The 18,155-nt window shown below is 37.7% G+C and overlaps 1 protein-coding gene across 1 annotated transcript in view; it reads right to left on the reverse strand.

Moving 5' to 3' along the window:
- LOC135082205 (uncharacterized) overlaps positions 1–15,052 on the reverse strand; it is a 46,229-nt gene extending 31,177 nt beyond the window's left edge. The window contains exons 1-7 of the mRNA XM_063976974.1: positions 14,894–15,052; positions 10,286–10,408; positions 6,681–6,823; positions 5,201–5,483; positions 4,239–4,457; positions 2,880–3,114; positions 1,190–1,365 (exon numbers count right to left, since the gene is read on the reverse strand). Of these exons, the coding sequence (XP_063833044.1) occupies positions 1,190–1,365; positions 2,880–3,114; positions 4,239–4,457; positions 5,201–5,483; positions 6,681–6,823; positions 10,286–10,408; positions 14,894–14,902 (1,188 nt within the window). The 5' untranslated portion in view covers positions 14,903–15,052. The remainder of the gene's footprint in view (positions 1–1,189; positions 1,366–2,879; positions 3,115–4,238; positions 4,458–5,200; positions 5,484–6,680; positions 6,824–10,285; positions 10,409–14,893) is intronic.
- Positions 15,053–18,155: the final 3,103 nt, after the last annotated feature.

Below are 18,155 nucleotides of genomic sequence, written 5' to 3' on the forward strand. Positions count from 1 at the left end.
TTAGGTATTAATTATACATATTATACGTCAGACAACACACAATTGCAATGGTTTTAAAAGACTAAGGGATAATATAGAGTGACATCAATCAGACAGAATTATTTTCTGTCCGAATGTTCTGGTGGTCACCCCATTTTGACCACCAGAACATTCGGACAGAAAATAATTTTGAAAATATTATTTTGTGTTAATGCTCATACTACGTGCTACTACGCCATAAAGTCGTCAAACTGATAATGGTTGAAATTAATGACTAATTAAAATGTAATATTACTGAAATAGTAATCAATGATTAACATCTTGATCGACTTGATTATTGCTTACAATACTGCTGTTATTTACACAATTAAAGCTGAGCCTGGTTAATGTGATTATTATTTAAATAGTTCTTTATTTATCCTAACGAATATATTTTTCGAAACGATTGGTCGTCGGTGCGATTCCAATTGTGTACACATAATTATACACATAAGCCTGTAAAACCTGCTTCAGACAAATTTTCTAGCTTGAGGTAAACAATTTAAGGCGCAATTTTTTTTATTTTTCAGGAAAATTTTACACAATAAATCGAAAACAAAATAAGGCTAATGCATATTATAGGTACGCTAGGATGATGTAAAACTATTCACTACTTTATTTAATTTACAAGTTATGTTTAGTATGAACGTTGTAGTAAAGTGTATGATAAATAAAACAATCATTTTGTAATCCAATTATTGATTAAGAGACAAAAAACCGACACAATATCACAGAATAAATACTGACTCCGTTGAAATTACTGCGCAAATATTATAAAATAATTTATTTTGGGGCTAGCTTATTTATTTATTTATTTATAACTCTCGAAAAAAAAAGTAACACAAAAACCCTGTGTGATTTTTAGTAGCAAAACCGGCTGCGTGTGTTTCGGCCTTCAATTAAGTAGTACATTATTATTCTATGGTCATACGGAGATCCATTTGCTAGGTAACACTAGTTATCTTTGTTCCTGACAAGGAAATTCAAAATTACGCCCAGACTACTATTGTAATTGTACCTACCCAATACTTATATTAATTTAATTATAGCATTTACTTACTTAGTAGCACGAATTATTTTATCTAAAGATAACATTCATCGTCATTTTAAAACATGTAACAACAACAACTATAACGGATATGTATAAAAATAACAATGGAATTTTACTCACTTCTTCCTTGATCTGCCCGATTTCAGCGTCTTCTTCCAGAAGCTGGTGGGAGACCTTCGTGACCTGCTGCCGTAGGGCACTGAGCTCCGCGTGCATCGCGCGTTCGGCTTCGCACGTGAGCGCGCGAACTGACTCCAGCTCGCTTTCCATCGCCTGCACTTTGCGGCGAGTTTGCTCTTCTTTGAACTAAAGTGAAGTTATTAATTTAAAAATTTCATTACTCTAGCTATTACTTCAACCAGTTAATTTTGTTTTTATAGCGTCGATCTTTTAAAGATAAGCTTTGAGTCAAAATATCGTACTGTTGGTTAAAGCAAACAAACGATTCAGATAATCTCACGTAACTGTCTTGTTCATAAATGTTTGGGCACGTCTTCCAGTCAATAAAGGTTCGCCGACCCAAATAATATTTGCCTAATCTGATAGTCCCTATACATCTATGAAGCCTTCTTTATTGCTCCTAGTCTAGATCTTTCTTTAACAAATTCAGTGGCCGTAAATCTGATCACGATATTATTCCGCATTGGAATGCAAATAGCAGTAAAAAAAGGTTCTCACTATCCAAATATCATTATCCTCACCTGATAATCCCTAGATCCGCATCTAGCCTTGTAGACTTCTCGTTCTCAGCGATCTCGCCTCGCTCGCGCAACTGTTGCGCTAGTGCTGTACATCTACCCACCTGATAATCCCTATCCACCTGCGCCGCCTTGCACTGTTGCTCAGCTAGCGCCGCGTCCAGCCTGGCAGACTCCTCGCTGACGCGCAGCCGCATGCAGGCGTTCTCGCACAACTCCTTCTCAACTTCTGTGAGCCGCGCGCGCTCCTTTTCAGTGATCTCGTACTGCTTGAGCAACTGTTGTGCTAGTGATATGCATCTACCCACCTGATAATCCCTATCCACCTGCGCCGCCTTGCACTGTTGCTCAGCTAGCGCCGCATCCAGTCAGGCAGACTCCTCGCTGATGCATGCAGGCGTTCTCGCACAGCTCCTTCTCTACTTCTGTGAGCCGCGCGCGCTCCTTTTCAGTGATCTCGTACTGCTTGAGCAACTGTTGTGCTAGTGATATGCATCTACCCACCTGATAATCCCTATCCACCTGCGCCGCCTTGCACTGTTGCTCAGCTAGCGCCGCGTCCAGCCTGGCAGCCTCCTCGCTGACGCGCAGCCGCATGCAGGCGTTCTCGCACAACTCCTTCTCAACTTCTGTGAGCCGCGCGCGCTCCATATCAGTGATCTCGTACTGCTTGAGCAACTGTTGTGCTAGTGATGTACATCTACCCACCTGATAATCCCTATCCACCTGCGCCGCCTTGCACTGTTGCTCAGCTAGCGCCGCGTCCAGCCTGGCAGCCTCCTCGCTGACGCGCAGCCGCATGCAGGCGTTCTCGCACAACTCCTTCTCAACTTCTGTGAGCCGCGCGCGCTCCATATCAGTGATCTCGTACTGCTTGAGCAACTGTTGTGCTAGTGATGTACATCTACCCACCTGAAAATCCCTATCCACCTGCGCCGCCTTGCACTGTTGCTCAGCTAGCGCCGCGTCCAGCCTGGCAGCCTCCTCGCTGACGCGCAGACGCATGCAGGCGTTCTCGCACAGCTCCTTCTCAACTTCTGTGAGCCGCGCGCGCTCCTTTTCAGTGATCTCGTACTGCTTGAGCAACTGTTGTGCTAGTGATATGCATCTACCCACCTGATAATCCCTATCCACCTGCGCCGCCTTGCACTGTTGCTCAGCTAGCGCCGCGTCCAGCCTGGCAGCCTCCTCGCTGACGCGCAGCCGCATGCAGGCGTTCTCGCACAGCTCCTTCTCAACTTCTGTGAGCCGCGCGCGCTCTTTCTCTGCGATCTCGCCGCGCTCACGCAACTGTTGCGCTAGTGATGTGCAAGCGTTCTTGTATCCGTTTCGCTCTTCAATTAGCTTCTTCATCTGTAAAATTTTAAAACTATTCGATTGCTAGTTTATTGGCTGAAATCTATAATTATATTTTTTTAATGCGTGAAAATAATAGTTCATACATTCCTGACAATATGCATAACCATTATTGAATTTTAGGTATTACCAGTTTTAACGTGATTATTACTCTTTAAACAATCGCTTAAACAATGAATTGAATAGGGTCAAACTGTTGAGTTGCAATGTCACGGTTAAATAAAAAAACTACACACAAACATAACCACATTCTCGAAATTAACTACTAAATTATGCGTCAGTAAAAATAACTTGTCGTTCATTTATGTTCATGAATTAATCTCCCAACAATGTAGGTATCTAATCTAAATACATTTTGTGCATCGATGAGTTTCGCTTCATTATGAAATGAAAAATTATGTAAGTTTTTGGGCTACACTGTCCAAGCATGCGACACCAAGAGGAAAATGTCATAGTCGGGTCTCTATGCCTTCGTGAACACTTCGTGCACTTTTTATTTTATTTTCGGTTGTTTTGGATCGGATTAGTCCATAGTAAATTGATGAAAGCCTTCCAAGCCGCCTCCGCTCGCTCCAGTAACTCGACCCTCTCGGCTTCCCCTCCAGACCAGGTTAGTTATTAATAGGAAATCAAACGCTTACATGTTTGGTTATGTCCTCTTCCTTCTCTTCAGTGAGGCCCAGCCGACGCTGGTAGCTAACCTCCAGGTCCTTCTAAGCAGCTTCTGCACGCTCCAGCAACTCAACCCTCTCGACTTCCCGCTGGGCCAGGTTAGTTATTAATAGGAAATCAAACGCTAACATGTTTAGTCATGTCCTCCTCCTTCTCCTCAGCGAGGGCCAGCCGCCGCTGGTAGCCAAACTCCAGGTCCTTCCAGGCAGCCTCTGCTCGCTCCAGCAGCTCGACCCTCTCGACTTCCCGCCTGGCCAGGTTAGTTATTAATAGGAAATCAAACGCTAACATGTTTAGTCATGTCCTCCTCCTTCTCCTCAGCGAGGGCCAGCCGCCGCTGGTAGCCAAGCTCCAGGTCCTTCCAGGCAGCCTCTGCTCGCTCCAGCAGCTCGACCCTCTCGACTTCCCGCCTGGCCAGGTTAGTTATTAATAGGAAATCAAACGCTAACATGTTTAGTCATGTCCTCCTCCTTCTCCTCAGCGAGGGCCAGCCGCCGCTGGTAGCCAAGCTCCAGGTCCTTCCAGGCAGCCTCTGCTCGCTCCAGCAGCTCGACCCTCTCGGCTTCCCGCCTGGCCAGGCGTTCGGCACGTAGACGCAGCTCCGTCGTCGCTTTGTCGAGCTGAGTTAGCTTCTCCATGCACGCGGATTCCATACAACAAGCCTAGAAAGAATAGGCATTGATAAAGTTATATTAAATGTGGATTTTACATTTTACCGAGAAGTTATGAAAATGGCCATTTCGATTTTGTAGACTTCGTTTCAGTCATTCTGCTCTGAACAACAAAGATTATTTCTAAACTATAGCTATAGTAGACAAACAAGTAGGTACCTATTAATCATAATATCGTTACATACTCGTATATCTAGAGCTCAACTTTCATACAAACTGATGATAGCCTTTATATCCTCCGGCCTTCAGTTTATGCCCTGTCACAAAATCCGTTCTTATTTTGATTACCTACGTCTCTTGATTCTTAACTTTAAACTAAGTAAACAAAACTGTTAAACTTCATAGGTCAAGTAGTTTTCGAGATTTCGAGTTTAGACAGGGAGTGAATGAATGACCTTTGAGATTAATTTATACAGACAGTTTCCCGCACACAGTGGGCATAATTAGGTAATACACACATTTCTATTGTAAAACAATGAATATCGATCTGAGAAATTTTCCATTACCTACTATGATGGAGATAATTAGTTTTCCATAAGCCCTTAGGTAAGATAAATGATAATAATACGTTAGTACCCTTTCGGTAGCGATACCAGAATTGTTGCTCTTAACACTAGAGTGCTCGCGCCCCTAAATACGTTTAGAACTTTATACTTCATATGTAATTAAGGCTCACAACAATGGAAAATATTTTCTCTAAAACCCTTAATATGAACATAACTCTAGGTACTCACAGCATCGATTTTGTTCTTTAAATCCTTGTCAGGTGGTTTCCTACGCGCGGGACGCGAGCAAGCATTGTTGTCCAGGCGCATCACGATCTTCGTTTCCACCGGCAGCTTCACCACGGGTCCCATGAGCGATGCCGACTCGAAACTACTCGAACCAACTCCCTTCGAGAACTTAGAATCCTCATAACTAATAAAACTCCCCGGACAGAGCTCTGGCTTTCGTGTCTGGTTCATTTTCTCCACGCACATCTTTTCAGGAGATTCCTTGCGCTTCGATTCTACGAACCTGAAAATGACATTGACACACATCAATCATCATTAATATGAATGCTATGTATAATTAGAAAAGTCTAATAATTCCTGTCCTCACTATTCAAGTTAATTAGAAACTTTGAACACTGGACCCGCATATACGAATGTTGAGGATATTTGCATGTAATTATAGCATTAGACCTGCATTACCGCAAATAAAATTATTAGACTCGAGTATTCAACATACTTCCGATTACATCGCCATTCAGTGTGCAGGTCGTACACAAGTGATTCAGTTTATCAAGTCCGTTTAATAGGCAATTATTGCCGTTTTATAGCCTCGCTACAAACTTGTCACAGGCGCTTAATATAAACCACGAGAGAGAAAAAAAAACAATTACTTGTTAAAACAATATTTAATTCATACCAGAGATGAGCTGTAATTTACCGCATCGTACAAACACGTGATTTCACAAAGTTATTGTCATCTATATATAAGTAAATAAGTATAAAAATATTAAAAGACTAGCTGACCCGGCGAACTTTGTTCCGCCTTAATGGCAATAAATAAGCAGACTTTTTTTTTAATTTCGAACGGGATAAAAAGTATCCTATGTCCTTTTCCTGGCTCTAAACTACCTCCCTGACAATTTTCAGCTAAATCGGTTCAGCCGTTCTTGAGTTATAAGTGGAGTAACTAACACGACTTTCTTTTATATATATAGATGTACCGTTTCAAACTTTCATTATTGTTACGTATTCAAATAGAAATAATCATAGTAAAGAAATTCCTTTGGCCAAAAGCCTCGATCTAGTATCAAAGTGGAAATTTTTGGAGAATGCCTTAAAAGGTTGAAAAAAACCATAAATAAGGGTCGTCGAAAATTGGCAATAAACTAGATACAGGTAGGTAATCGGAAACAAGGTAGCTTTATAATTAAAAAAAAATATTTAGCATGGAACCTTTAAAAATTTTACGGACTTTACTTCTATGGATTTTTCGGACTTTACTTCTACGAGTTTTTCAAATCACAATACTAATTATAACGAAGATCCTCAAAAGATTTCATCTATGTTGCTAATCTATTATTATTATTAGTATAATACCATACCATTGAATATATTTAAACTATACATGTACCTACTTAATTGACCCTAGAGCTAATGATACATAGATTATGCTGAGTACAGACAGGATTGCTCATAAAAAGTGTTCCAAAGATGGACGTACTGATACAAGCTGTCGACGTCGCTGTGTCCGAGCTGTTGCCATGCCAGCAGCGCGCACGCCAGGTACTGCTGCTCCGAGCTCTGGGCCGAAAGTGCGTTGCCCGCGTCGTGGGCCAGACGCTCCTGCGTTGCTTTTATCGCCGTCTGCGTTTATTAGGGATGATACACAGGAATGAGACATAGTTACAGGATTTACAAGATCAAGGAAATAGTAGTGAATATTCTCTTAAAAGTCATACAGTATTTATAGGATAAAAGGAATGGTAGTGAATATTCCCACAGTTAATTTCAAGTTTTATTAGTAAGAAAGTGGTGGAATTTTCCTACAGAAAATCACTGTCGTAATTTTGTGACGTGAAAAATATAAAAGCTATTTTCAGGCTTCTTAGTTTAAAAGTACTTTCCTCCAATAATATTCTCAAAACTTGATTAATATTTGTGTAAGACTATGTCATGACTCTATTTGGTTTCTGGGGGATCAGTATAGGAAGCCCACTGTCCAAATCGTCTATTTTACACCATACCTGATAAAGAAAGCCATCTGGTTATCGTTTTGAGAAAGAAACGGCAAAAACCAATATTAAAAACGTTTTGAAGAATACCTCTGAAATACAGCTGTTAAATGTAAACGGTTCTCCTGCTAAAACGACAATGACACACATAGGTATTTTTGTTCGACCATTAAACTCGATTGTAGCAAATAAAATGAAAAACCATCGTTGTACAACTATTAAAATCAATATAAAACAATAAGCCCTGATTGCAACGCTACTCGCGTGCAGATGGACATCGATAATACCTAGGTATTGTAAAACTATGCCGCACAAATTAATCGTTACAGCGATAATAAATAACCCCGTCATTTCATTATTTAAGATCCATCGTTTGATATAGGAACTCTATAAATGCAGCAATTGCGGTTAACTGTCGTGCATTATTGGAAAAATATGTAGGTTTATTAATATAATTCAAAAATGACGTTCATTGACGTCATATTTGCTTGTTTTTAAATCAATTTTGCAGCGTTTATCAGAATTACTACGAGTATGTACGTATGGCCTATCTTATAATGTGCGTTCCCTTCGAGAGGCCACTGTGGAAAACGAAGGTTTCGTATACATAAAGATTTAGCAGAACCTCTAAAACAAATGTAGCCAGAATGATAAATTTGTAGGTGTTGTAAGTTGGACGCTACAACCCGCCGAATGTGGTCCCTCAGATGAACTATGTCAAATACCAAATTACTGAATCTGACCAAATAAGATGATTTTGATGAATGGTAATATTTAGGAGGTAAATCGTAGGGCTACATACGAAAATAAGAGCTCTGGATAGTTACTGCAAATAAAGAAAATCCAATCAGACGATGAGCCCTCAGTTCACCAGTGCACAAAATTTACTTTAATGCTACAAATTGGAACTTGAGACTAAGTTTCTTTGGTAAGGTTTTAATTTTAGCAGAAGTAGCCACAATGCTACCCTGAGAGTACAGGGTTTATATATTCTACTAGTACAGAATAAAAGCTTTAGTAAAGTGAGCCCTCGGAACACACTATAAAAACCAATTCCATGATAAATATCTCGCCCAACTCATTGTTTGATAAAAATAGTTTACACCATTTTATGTACAAAATTTGCAGTTTAAAATTGTATTCAAATATTTTTGCTGTATAAAGTATTTAAATAAATATCTTGCTTCTTAAATTCTCCGTAATGATTTTGTGTATGTTAACCACATTGTCGATTTTTTTAGGAAACTCAAAAACTAAAGTATAATTCTGTACTATTGCCTAAGAGGTATTTTGAGATAAATCCGAGTCTATTGATTTTATTTTAATGAAATAGGTACGACGTAAAAATAATTTTATTTAAAGTACCTACGCATTGTGTGATACTGAATAGATTTAGAGCTGTGATACAACAAAATCGATTAATGCCGCGATTCATTAATCAATAGCAGTGAATCGTTCGTTTGTTTCAGCCAAAAGAGGTCTGCTGGTCAAAGGCCTCCCCCAAAGATTTCCACAATGGCCGGTCCTGTGCCGCTCGCATTCAGATACCTCCCGCGACCTTCACCAAATCGTCGGTCCACGCCACGTCTTCCGGCTCGTCGTCGCCACTCAAGAACGAGCTATGTGCCTAGCCCAAGCTGCCACTTGATTTTAGCGATGCTGCGGGCTATGTCAGTCACTTTGGTTCTCCTACGAAACTCCTCATTTCTGATTCGATCACGTAGGGAAACTCCGAGCATAGCTCGCTCCATGGCCCTTTGGGTGACCTTGAGCCTTCATGAGGCCCATAGTAAGCGAGCACGTCTCAGATCCGTATACCATCACTGGCAACACACACTGGTCAGTCTTAAATAAATAAAATAAAATAAAAAGTATTTAATTCATAATAATAAATATATAGATAACAGTGATCCATAAATGTTAGTAAAAACTTAGGCTAATGTTAGTATCTTATTTCTAAAACGGACCTCGTCCTGCTGAGCATGTGGCCGATCAGTGGACAATCCCCACTTTCGGCTATCTCCTTCAGTACGCTGTGGCACAGTTCTTAAGACACTGCGGTATTTCGGACGTGAGAATATCGCGAAGCTTCCCGGCGGACGCTGCCCAGCCGAGTTGAATTCGACGATTGAGTAAAAATCGCCCTGTATACATGGTGATTTTGTTATCAGTATACTTTTTTTATTATGCTCTATCTATAGAAATGTTTAACAGTACTACTTTATCTTGAATTTTTTTAATCGTGGTATAGGTTGTGTAGGGACACTTTTTCTAGTTATCTATTAATTTTCTGATGTGTGGTTACCCTAATACGAATATTTTGTTCACACATAAATGAGTCCGTTTTATTTCAAGAAAGGAAATATTTACACACCACACAGATACTTAAGTTTGTACTACGAAATGACTACGTTTTTATAATATTATGTGTAAATTAATACACCTTCCACCTTGTCTCTAAATATGATAACTATTTTCTGAAACGTGTGGCCCGAGGGCTCACTTTACTAGAGCTTTTATTCTGTACTAGTAGAATATATAAACCCTGTACTCTCAGGGTAGCATTGTGGCTACTTCTGCTAAAATTAAAACCTTACCAAATAAACTTAGTCTCAAGTTCCAATTTGTAGCATTAAAGTAAATTTTGTGCACTGGTGAACTGAGGGCCCATCGTCTGATTGGATTTTCTTTATTTGCAGTAACTATCCAGAGCTCTTATTTTCGCATGTAGCCCTACGATTTACCTCCTAAATATTACCATTCATCAAAATCATCTTATTTGGTCAGATTCAGTAATTTGGTATTTGACATAGTTCATCTGAGGGACCACATTCGGCGGGTTGTAGCGTCCAACTTACAACACCTACAAATTTATCGTTCTGGCTACATTTGTTTTAGAGGTTCTGCTAAATCTTTATGTATACGAAACCTTCGTTTTCCACAGTGGCCTCTCGAAGGGAACGCACATTATCTTATAAACTTTCCTTAGACTATTAATGTTATGGTCATGGTCATGAGACCTAATTTATTTATCTATCATCATCATGACTCTATAAAATCTTCTGTACGGATAAAAATGATATCATACACCAACCTTTAAATCAATGTTAGGATTCGCTTCGACAGCTTTCGTTATATTCCACATTATAAGAGTGCCCATAGACGTCTGCTGTCTGACCCCAAACGAATTAGCATCGTTCAGAGTTTGTTTATGAATCTATAAAACAATGGCATAAATTAATCACAGTCATACAATAAAATCTAGCCTCCAGGCGGGATTATAGACCTGTTATGCAAGCGGTGAAGTTAAGCAAATCTAGCCACTATTGATAGTGTTTTACTACACTATCAATAAGTTGACAATATTTAAAGCAAAAAAAAGAGTATTAAACACGAGAATAATAATACGGGCATACATTAAATATTTCAATCAAAAAAAAGTAAGCTAGTCGGATTCGCTAACTGATGGTTCTGTCCTCACTCTCTATCTCTACCACACCCAAAAAAATCCTTTGTCTTTCTTGCCAAATTTTAAGCTTCTAGGTCAACGGGAAGTTTATGTAAGGTACTTGATACAAATAAGGCCTACGTTCTAATAAGGCCTATACATCAGAAAACACAGATAAATACATCCAACCGGGATAATACTTCAAGGACACGTACTCATATGCCCTACAACCCGGTAGAGCGCAAGAGCGTCCCGATCCACGATCCCAGCACCAATTGGCACGCGTTCTTCTAAGGTGGTGGGTGATTTCGTGCTCTCTTATAAAAATCTGGCGATTTCATCTTAAATTTTCGGTAAAATGACGCTGTTTTGGATTAAGCTTTTCTTAGTAATCGTTTCTAAATATTTCTTACTAGCTAATAATTACCTTAATTTGTACTACTGGCTATAGATGCATTATTTGTAAATTTTTTAAGACAACAAGAGCGAGATATCTAATAAGGCCTAGGCCTTATTTCAGCATGGTAGGCCATATTAGATATTTATGTCAACACCTGATTACGGACAAATTCATTAAAGTAAATGAGTCAAAGAGTAACTAAATATTTATTTAATAAGAATGTTACTAACAACACAGAAAAAAAAATAAAACAGAGTCGAAAAACATTACAAAACCTGTAAAAAAAAAAGAAACAAAATACAAAACCAATAAAAAATAAGAAAAAAAAGTCGTATGTATAATTCTAAAGGAAAGGAGAATAAAAGCTGGTATTATCATGCCTCTCTCGAAGACAATGTAGCAGATATGCGAACATAAAGGACTGCTTTTGGTGGTATCACAAAGATTGTGTAGGTAGTTCGTAGAGATAATTCAGAAGCCTTTTTATGCCCTGGTTCTAACAAAAATTGAGATCTCATTTTGTTTACAAAAATTCAAAACTAAATTAAGTCCCTAAACTGATTTATTTAAAAGGTTTTATGTGTAGGCCTTATTCGAACACGGTGTTTTAATAAGCCCTATACAAAAAAATAATATTGTTTGTTTTTGATATTTTTTTTGATAATTTAAGTAAGGAATCATTACTTCGTTACTATGAATATTAAATTTTATCTATAATTTATGTATTATTTTTAATAAGTGGAATTTAAGTTTATCTAGAGATATACAGTATATTTCTGTTTACTTGGTATGTAAAATTTTTATAACGCAAACAAATCGACGTGTTTAATGTTATAAGACCGCATTTTGTTTAACACAACCTCAATTTTAAGGTCTACAGGCATTTGAATCATATAGGCCTTATTCCGTGTAGGTGATTTAATAAAGCCAAAATCAGTGGTTTCGTAATTTGCTTATTTTGGATAGATTTACGGCCGAATACTGAAACACTACTCAAATCTGTCACTCAGCTGACGGGCTCCTAAATTTAAGTATCCTTCAATTTTAAATGGTATTCTCAAACGCTACTCAACGGATTTGAAGCCGTGATCAGCTAAGCAGCTCTCAAATGTTTACATAATGGCAACATTTACCAAAAAAAGTATGTTTTCATTTACACAAATGATAACTTTACGTCTTTTATCCATTACACGCAGCATCGTTTGGTTATGTATAGCCTGACCAGGAACATAAAAACCCTCGCCATGTTGCGGAAAACTAATGGTACTAATTTCTTTTAATGGCAACAGTAACTGAAAACTTCATTGACATGTCACCTTGCATGTCAGTCTATTGCTGTCAGAGTGTAAACAAACTTTATTTTAAATGTGCGCAATTGCTTTTGTGAATTAAATTGCTAAAATCTTTTTATAGTCGTGAAAGAAAAGTGGTTCACAATGTGTTAAAGTATTTGTCGAAGAAAAATACTAAGGGTTCGGACAATATTTTCATTGAATAATGTTTCCAACAAAGGTTGTCAAATTGACTGACATGTTTATCGTTTAGTACAGTCCACTATGAAAATTTGCTGTGGTTTGTTTCAACTACCAATTTTAAAAAAATTTTTCACTTTCTAAGTGTTAAATTTTATGGAATTGGGAAAGAAGTACCGAGTTTGAAGCGTTCATGAGCAGACATTGCAGTTGAATATTCAAGTTCTGAATTTGATTATTGATGAATAACAAAATAAATCCTACTAGCTCGATTGATGGTTTCATTTAATTTATTTAAACCAGGTTACCTATAATAATATTTTTTCGTTAATTTATGAAAATATCAAATTAGCCCGTAATCCTGAATCCTAATACATAAAGTTAGCCTATTAATTTAACACAGGTACGACTGTACTCAGTGTTGCACTATCAAATGCAATTGACGCGCCTCTATGCCAGGGTTTTTATGTTCCTGGTCAGGCTATATTGTCTTTTATGGAAATATACTCAATCAACTTAACATAGAACAGTTTATTTTTAGTTTCTATTATATATAAATCTCGTTTTATCATATAAAAATAATAATGCTTGCATTTTTATTTAATAAAAAAAATAATTTTAAATATGATACTTTTTATTGTTGAAATCTATTAAGTGGCGATCGTGGACCGAAACGTAACCACAATTGACATTTATCATTGTTGACTGACAGAGCATCAAATTGACAAATCAACAACTCTTGGAAATGCTGCTATGCGATGACCCCTTAATCCTCAGAAATAGGCATGTTTATGTAAAGCGATTTCATAGCAGCTATTTTGGTTGTTACTTCGTGCACTATACGATGCACAGTTGGCTGTTAGATGTGGAAGATATCACCTAGTACACGTTCATAACTTCCCGTTGCGTAGAACAGTAGGGTTATAATAAGTATTTGGTCCACTGGTTGTATGGCATTTGGTGAGGGGTTTCAAAGAGCTTCCAAATTATGAATCCAGAAACAACACCGTTTCTTTAGAGACGCGGAACCTCGCTCGGAATTGCATGTCATTATAATAATACTAGCTTTCCGCCCGTGGCTTCGCCCGCGTGGAATTTTGTCTGTCACAGAAAAACTTTATCGCGCGCGTCCCTGTTTCAAAAACCGGGATAAAAACTATCCTATGTTCTTTCCCGGGACTCAAACTATCTCTATGCCAAATTTCATCAAAATCGGTTGCGAGGTTTAAGCGGGAAAGCGTAACAGACAGACAGACAGACAGACAGAGTTACTTTCGCATTTATAATATTAGTTGGGATTTTTCAATAGCGTTCAGCCTTATTGCGTTCCTGCGATTAGATCTAGGTATTTCCTCGAGGCTCGAAAGAAATGATAACGATGACACACATTATTTACCACTATTTAGGTCGTTTTAGGTATAACAATAGGATTTAAGATACCGCGCAAGCACTCTCAAATTTAACAGCTGCTTAAGACGATTTGACAGTTGTTTGAGTAATGCTTAGCGTTGAATGGCGTTTCAGTATGCGAAAATTCATTTAAGTGGCGTTTGAGTGCAACTTAATTTGAGAGGTGCTTAAAAATTGAGAACTGCTCAGATATTGTTTTGAGTATGCGAAATGTAAGTTTAGGAGCTGCTTAACTATTTGAGAAGCCGTCAAATATTTAAATGGCGTTTCAGTATTCGGCCGTTAGTTAAAAATTTTGTTATTTTTTGTAATATTGCTAAAATTAAATGATGGAAGAAGTTAATTAACCTTGTTTTTGTTGACTTGCGTTAATATTTATTGAAATATAAGCATTTAAAGTTAGGTAGGCCTTATTTGTATCAAGTACCTTACAGTTTAAAGCGGCATTTACGGTAGGGTTCAAATACGGTCAACTTGGCGTTTAGTTAACTGCCACCATTCCATTAATCCAGAATGAATATTATACAATATGGTAAAGTTTAGCCTATCCACCTCAGCTGAAAGCAGGCTAAGCCCTGAAGGTTTATTTTCCTCTGCTTTCTCAGTGGTCTATTCGTATAAGCATTGTTGCCTTCTTCCTCGTGTGAGTTACTACCAGGCACCCAATACCAATAGATAAAAGACAAATTGAGCTGAGCTACTTTATTAACGGTTACGGCCTAAAGCCGAAACTCTATAGGACTTCAGCCTTCTGAAGCAAAGAATCGTATTGTTTTCAAACAATTCAAGCCTTAAATGTTTATTACTACACAACCCATTATTTATGCAGAATATTATTTTACTATACATCTATCTAGGCATCGACCCTAGAACGATAAAACCGTTACATAACCGAACCCTTAGTCATTGTGCAGTAGGATAAAGAGATTATGGGTTAGATCAACTTTATTTTAATAATACATAACATCTTACCTGATCCATAATAAGTGCTCAAGTGCCCACGGAAACACTTTTTATATAATTTTCCCCGAAAGAGTAAAGTAGAACATAATCTTGTAAATTACAATAATTTAATATCGTGTAAAATATTGAACATACAAATCATTGAAATTTTACAAGCATTTTTTTCCAATTTTTTTGACAATGACGTAAAAGACTTTTTAAAATGATCTTGCAGGCTTGCAAGAATTTGTAGAACTGCCATTCATTATTTCATAAACAATACGAAGAGTGGAGACTGTAGGTGAAAAGGAGTAGGTATTAAATTCTTCGACATACCAAACTTCAGTCTCCTAATTTTTAATTTATATAGAGCTACAAAATTGGAAATGACAAAGTAGGGATTAAATGTAAAATAATAAGGATAAGTTCTAGACTCGAGTATTTCGAAAAACGCGGTAGAGCTGTAATTAGGGTTCATTCCAGAATTTAAAGAAAGTTGCACAACTAGACCTAAGAATATCACATCATGAGCCAAGCTCGTTCCACCGGTTAGCTAGAGGTAAAGCTATTTATAAAGTTATACCACCACTTCTACGGGTATATCTTTATGTTTGGGTAATTTATATAATAGTGTACATGCCCAGTGTTTCCTGAGATACGAGTAACTTGCTGAGTAATGATTGCAATTTTAATCGCAGCAATCGTGCCAAATTTCAACATCGTTTGGCTAGACATTTATTTTTGCAATCCGCATGTAAAACCTGTGTTCAATAATCATCATCACACCAGATTGGAAACTTGATACGCTATATACAGCTAACATTCTCTACCTAGATCCAAAAATATCTGGAGAAAAGTTAATTTTGAGCCGCGGCTCCGCTTGTATTTTCATCACACAAACGAAGTTTTCTCATTCCTCAGATCGGTTAAAAACGGTGTGGTGCAAGTTCCACTTTGAACCTCCACTCTTTGTTTAAAACATGCTCTTAAAAAGGTTTGTAGATTATTATTTAACCTTAATATTAAACTATTTTTTAACGAATGCGATAGTAGGTTTTAGCAGCTAGTACAAAAACAAATCCCACACAAACAAATTGATTGGTCTAAAAACATGTATGTCACCGGTCACGCGCTTCACGCACACATCAACTGCGTACACACGAGTACCTGCGTACATCGAGTGAGGTCCGTCGCAATGCAAACGCACCTAGATGCAATGAACTGAAGATAAAAAGTGAAAGAGATAACAGCCGCGGGCGCTGCGCCGGCGCCGGTGCCCGCCGCCGCTAACGGTCCGGACCTTACAAGTTTAGCCATTGTAGGAGACGATGCTATTATTAAATCAGGCTCCGAGGAGCCAGTCTAAGAACTTTTATGGCATCCACGCATAAAACGCGCTGGCATGGGATAAAAAGCAACCTATTAATATCTACTCTACACTAGCTAGGGGAACCGCGCGCAAAACGATCCCCGTTAAGAGTTGAAGGATTTTAAATTTTATCTATCACACTATATTATGATACATAGTATATATTATAAATAAAAGTAATTACTATCTCTTCCTAAATATTTTATAGTTTTTCGACCACTGATCTTCTGCATTTCATTTGTGGCTTTATCACCAACTTCGAAAAAAGGTGGAAGTCTTTACAAAGGTCAGATAATTTAAAAATAATCATGTCCTAAAAAGTAGCCTCATCTTCTCGTGTTTTGAATTCAGTTAATAGGTACTTATTAAAATACCTAAGGATACCGAGAGCTTTTAATATCAAGCTTTCCTGGAGCTTATAAGTATAATTTTACCTCTACGGTCTATTTTGAACAGCTCTCCCCGCAGATTAGCACTATATGGGCATACGAGTAGACTCTACTACTTACTTGTGGTTATTTTTATAGAAATGAGGAATAGCTAGCTACTTATTCATGCGTCCGTTTCTTTTTTGCTGCTATTGTAGATCGTGGCTTGAACCTTTAACAGAAATAAGCCTTTGATATATCGTTTTAAACTGTTCTGTACACTAGCTGTGTGCAATAATTAGTCGTTAATCATGAAATATATATTTAAATCTGTTACCAATTTTCTCAGGAAAAGGTGACCTTTAACTCTGATAGTCCAAAATATGAAAAATATTTTCCTAGAAAATAAACTTACTGCGTTTCTTATGATAGGTAGAGAACGATTTGAACTCGAAGAAAGAAGTTACTTATTCCAATTTTTATAAGGTATGTGCTTGGGGTATGTGATACCTTTTTGTGATGGAAAACCATAATTATTATTTTGACCAATTTCTATTTCTACTGGAGGATTGGTTATTTTGAGAAAAATAAAGAAATATTAATCATAATTATAACCTATGCCCCTTTAGGTAGTACGAGTATTTGAGTTCTCCTAATCACCATGCCAACGTGCTAAAATTAAAATGTGCCTTATCTGCGACGCCAACCTTGGCAAACATCACATTAAAGCTCATGAAGGATGCAGTAACACTTGAACCAATTACTCCATAGCTACTTACCATAGCAATGATAATTATAATGGCGCCAACCTCTCATTTTTACGTTATTATTGAAATGACACAAACACATTAAGAACAGATTAGAAGAGCAAAAAAGGAAGATTTTGATAAAAATTCGACAGATAATATGGTGATATTGTTAGGATATTGTATCAAATATTTCCATAGATGGCAATACATTATGAATATAAAATGGAAACTTTAAATAGTTATTATTGAGCCCTAACTAAAGCTTTACGATTCTTATTTCTAGGAATCCACTTAAGCTAACGCTGACGTCAACGAAGTTATTTATAAAACGTAATAAGTAGTACATTGCTCAATTTAATTCTACAAATACCTACCTATCAAAGACCGAGTTCGTGGATATTGATGAAAATCATAAACACAGACCTTCTCGAACTTTCCAGACTTGTTTCGCGCTGATGTCCCGCAGAGGGCGAAGTTTGTGTCAATCAATCTGTAACAAACAAAACAAAAACAACTGAATTGCAAATATAATTCAGATAGTATATCGAGGGCGATGTTAATCAAAGATCCGTTATTTGAGGATAGTAGGTATACGATGCCTCTGGTTTTTTCCAGTTGGATTGATTGTGTCAATGCGGCCGAGGAGCGCGCGAGAGCACTCGTGGGGGCACAGAAAGCGCCCACTTGCTCAAACAAACAATTCGCGAAGGCCCGCGGACGATCTTGTTTACCTCTAAGTGCGAGTTATGACCAACCACACATTTGGCTGAACTAACATGATTTATGAATCATTAACATTTTTATTA

The sequence above is a fragment of the Ostrinia nubilalis genome, chromosome 2 (assembly GCF_963855985.1).
Source record: "Ostrinia nubilalis chromosome 2, ilOstNubi1.1, whole genome shotgun sequence".
NCBI lineage: Eukaryota > Metazoa > Arthropoda > Insecta > Lepidoptera > Crambidae > Ostrinia > Ostrinia nubilalis.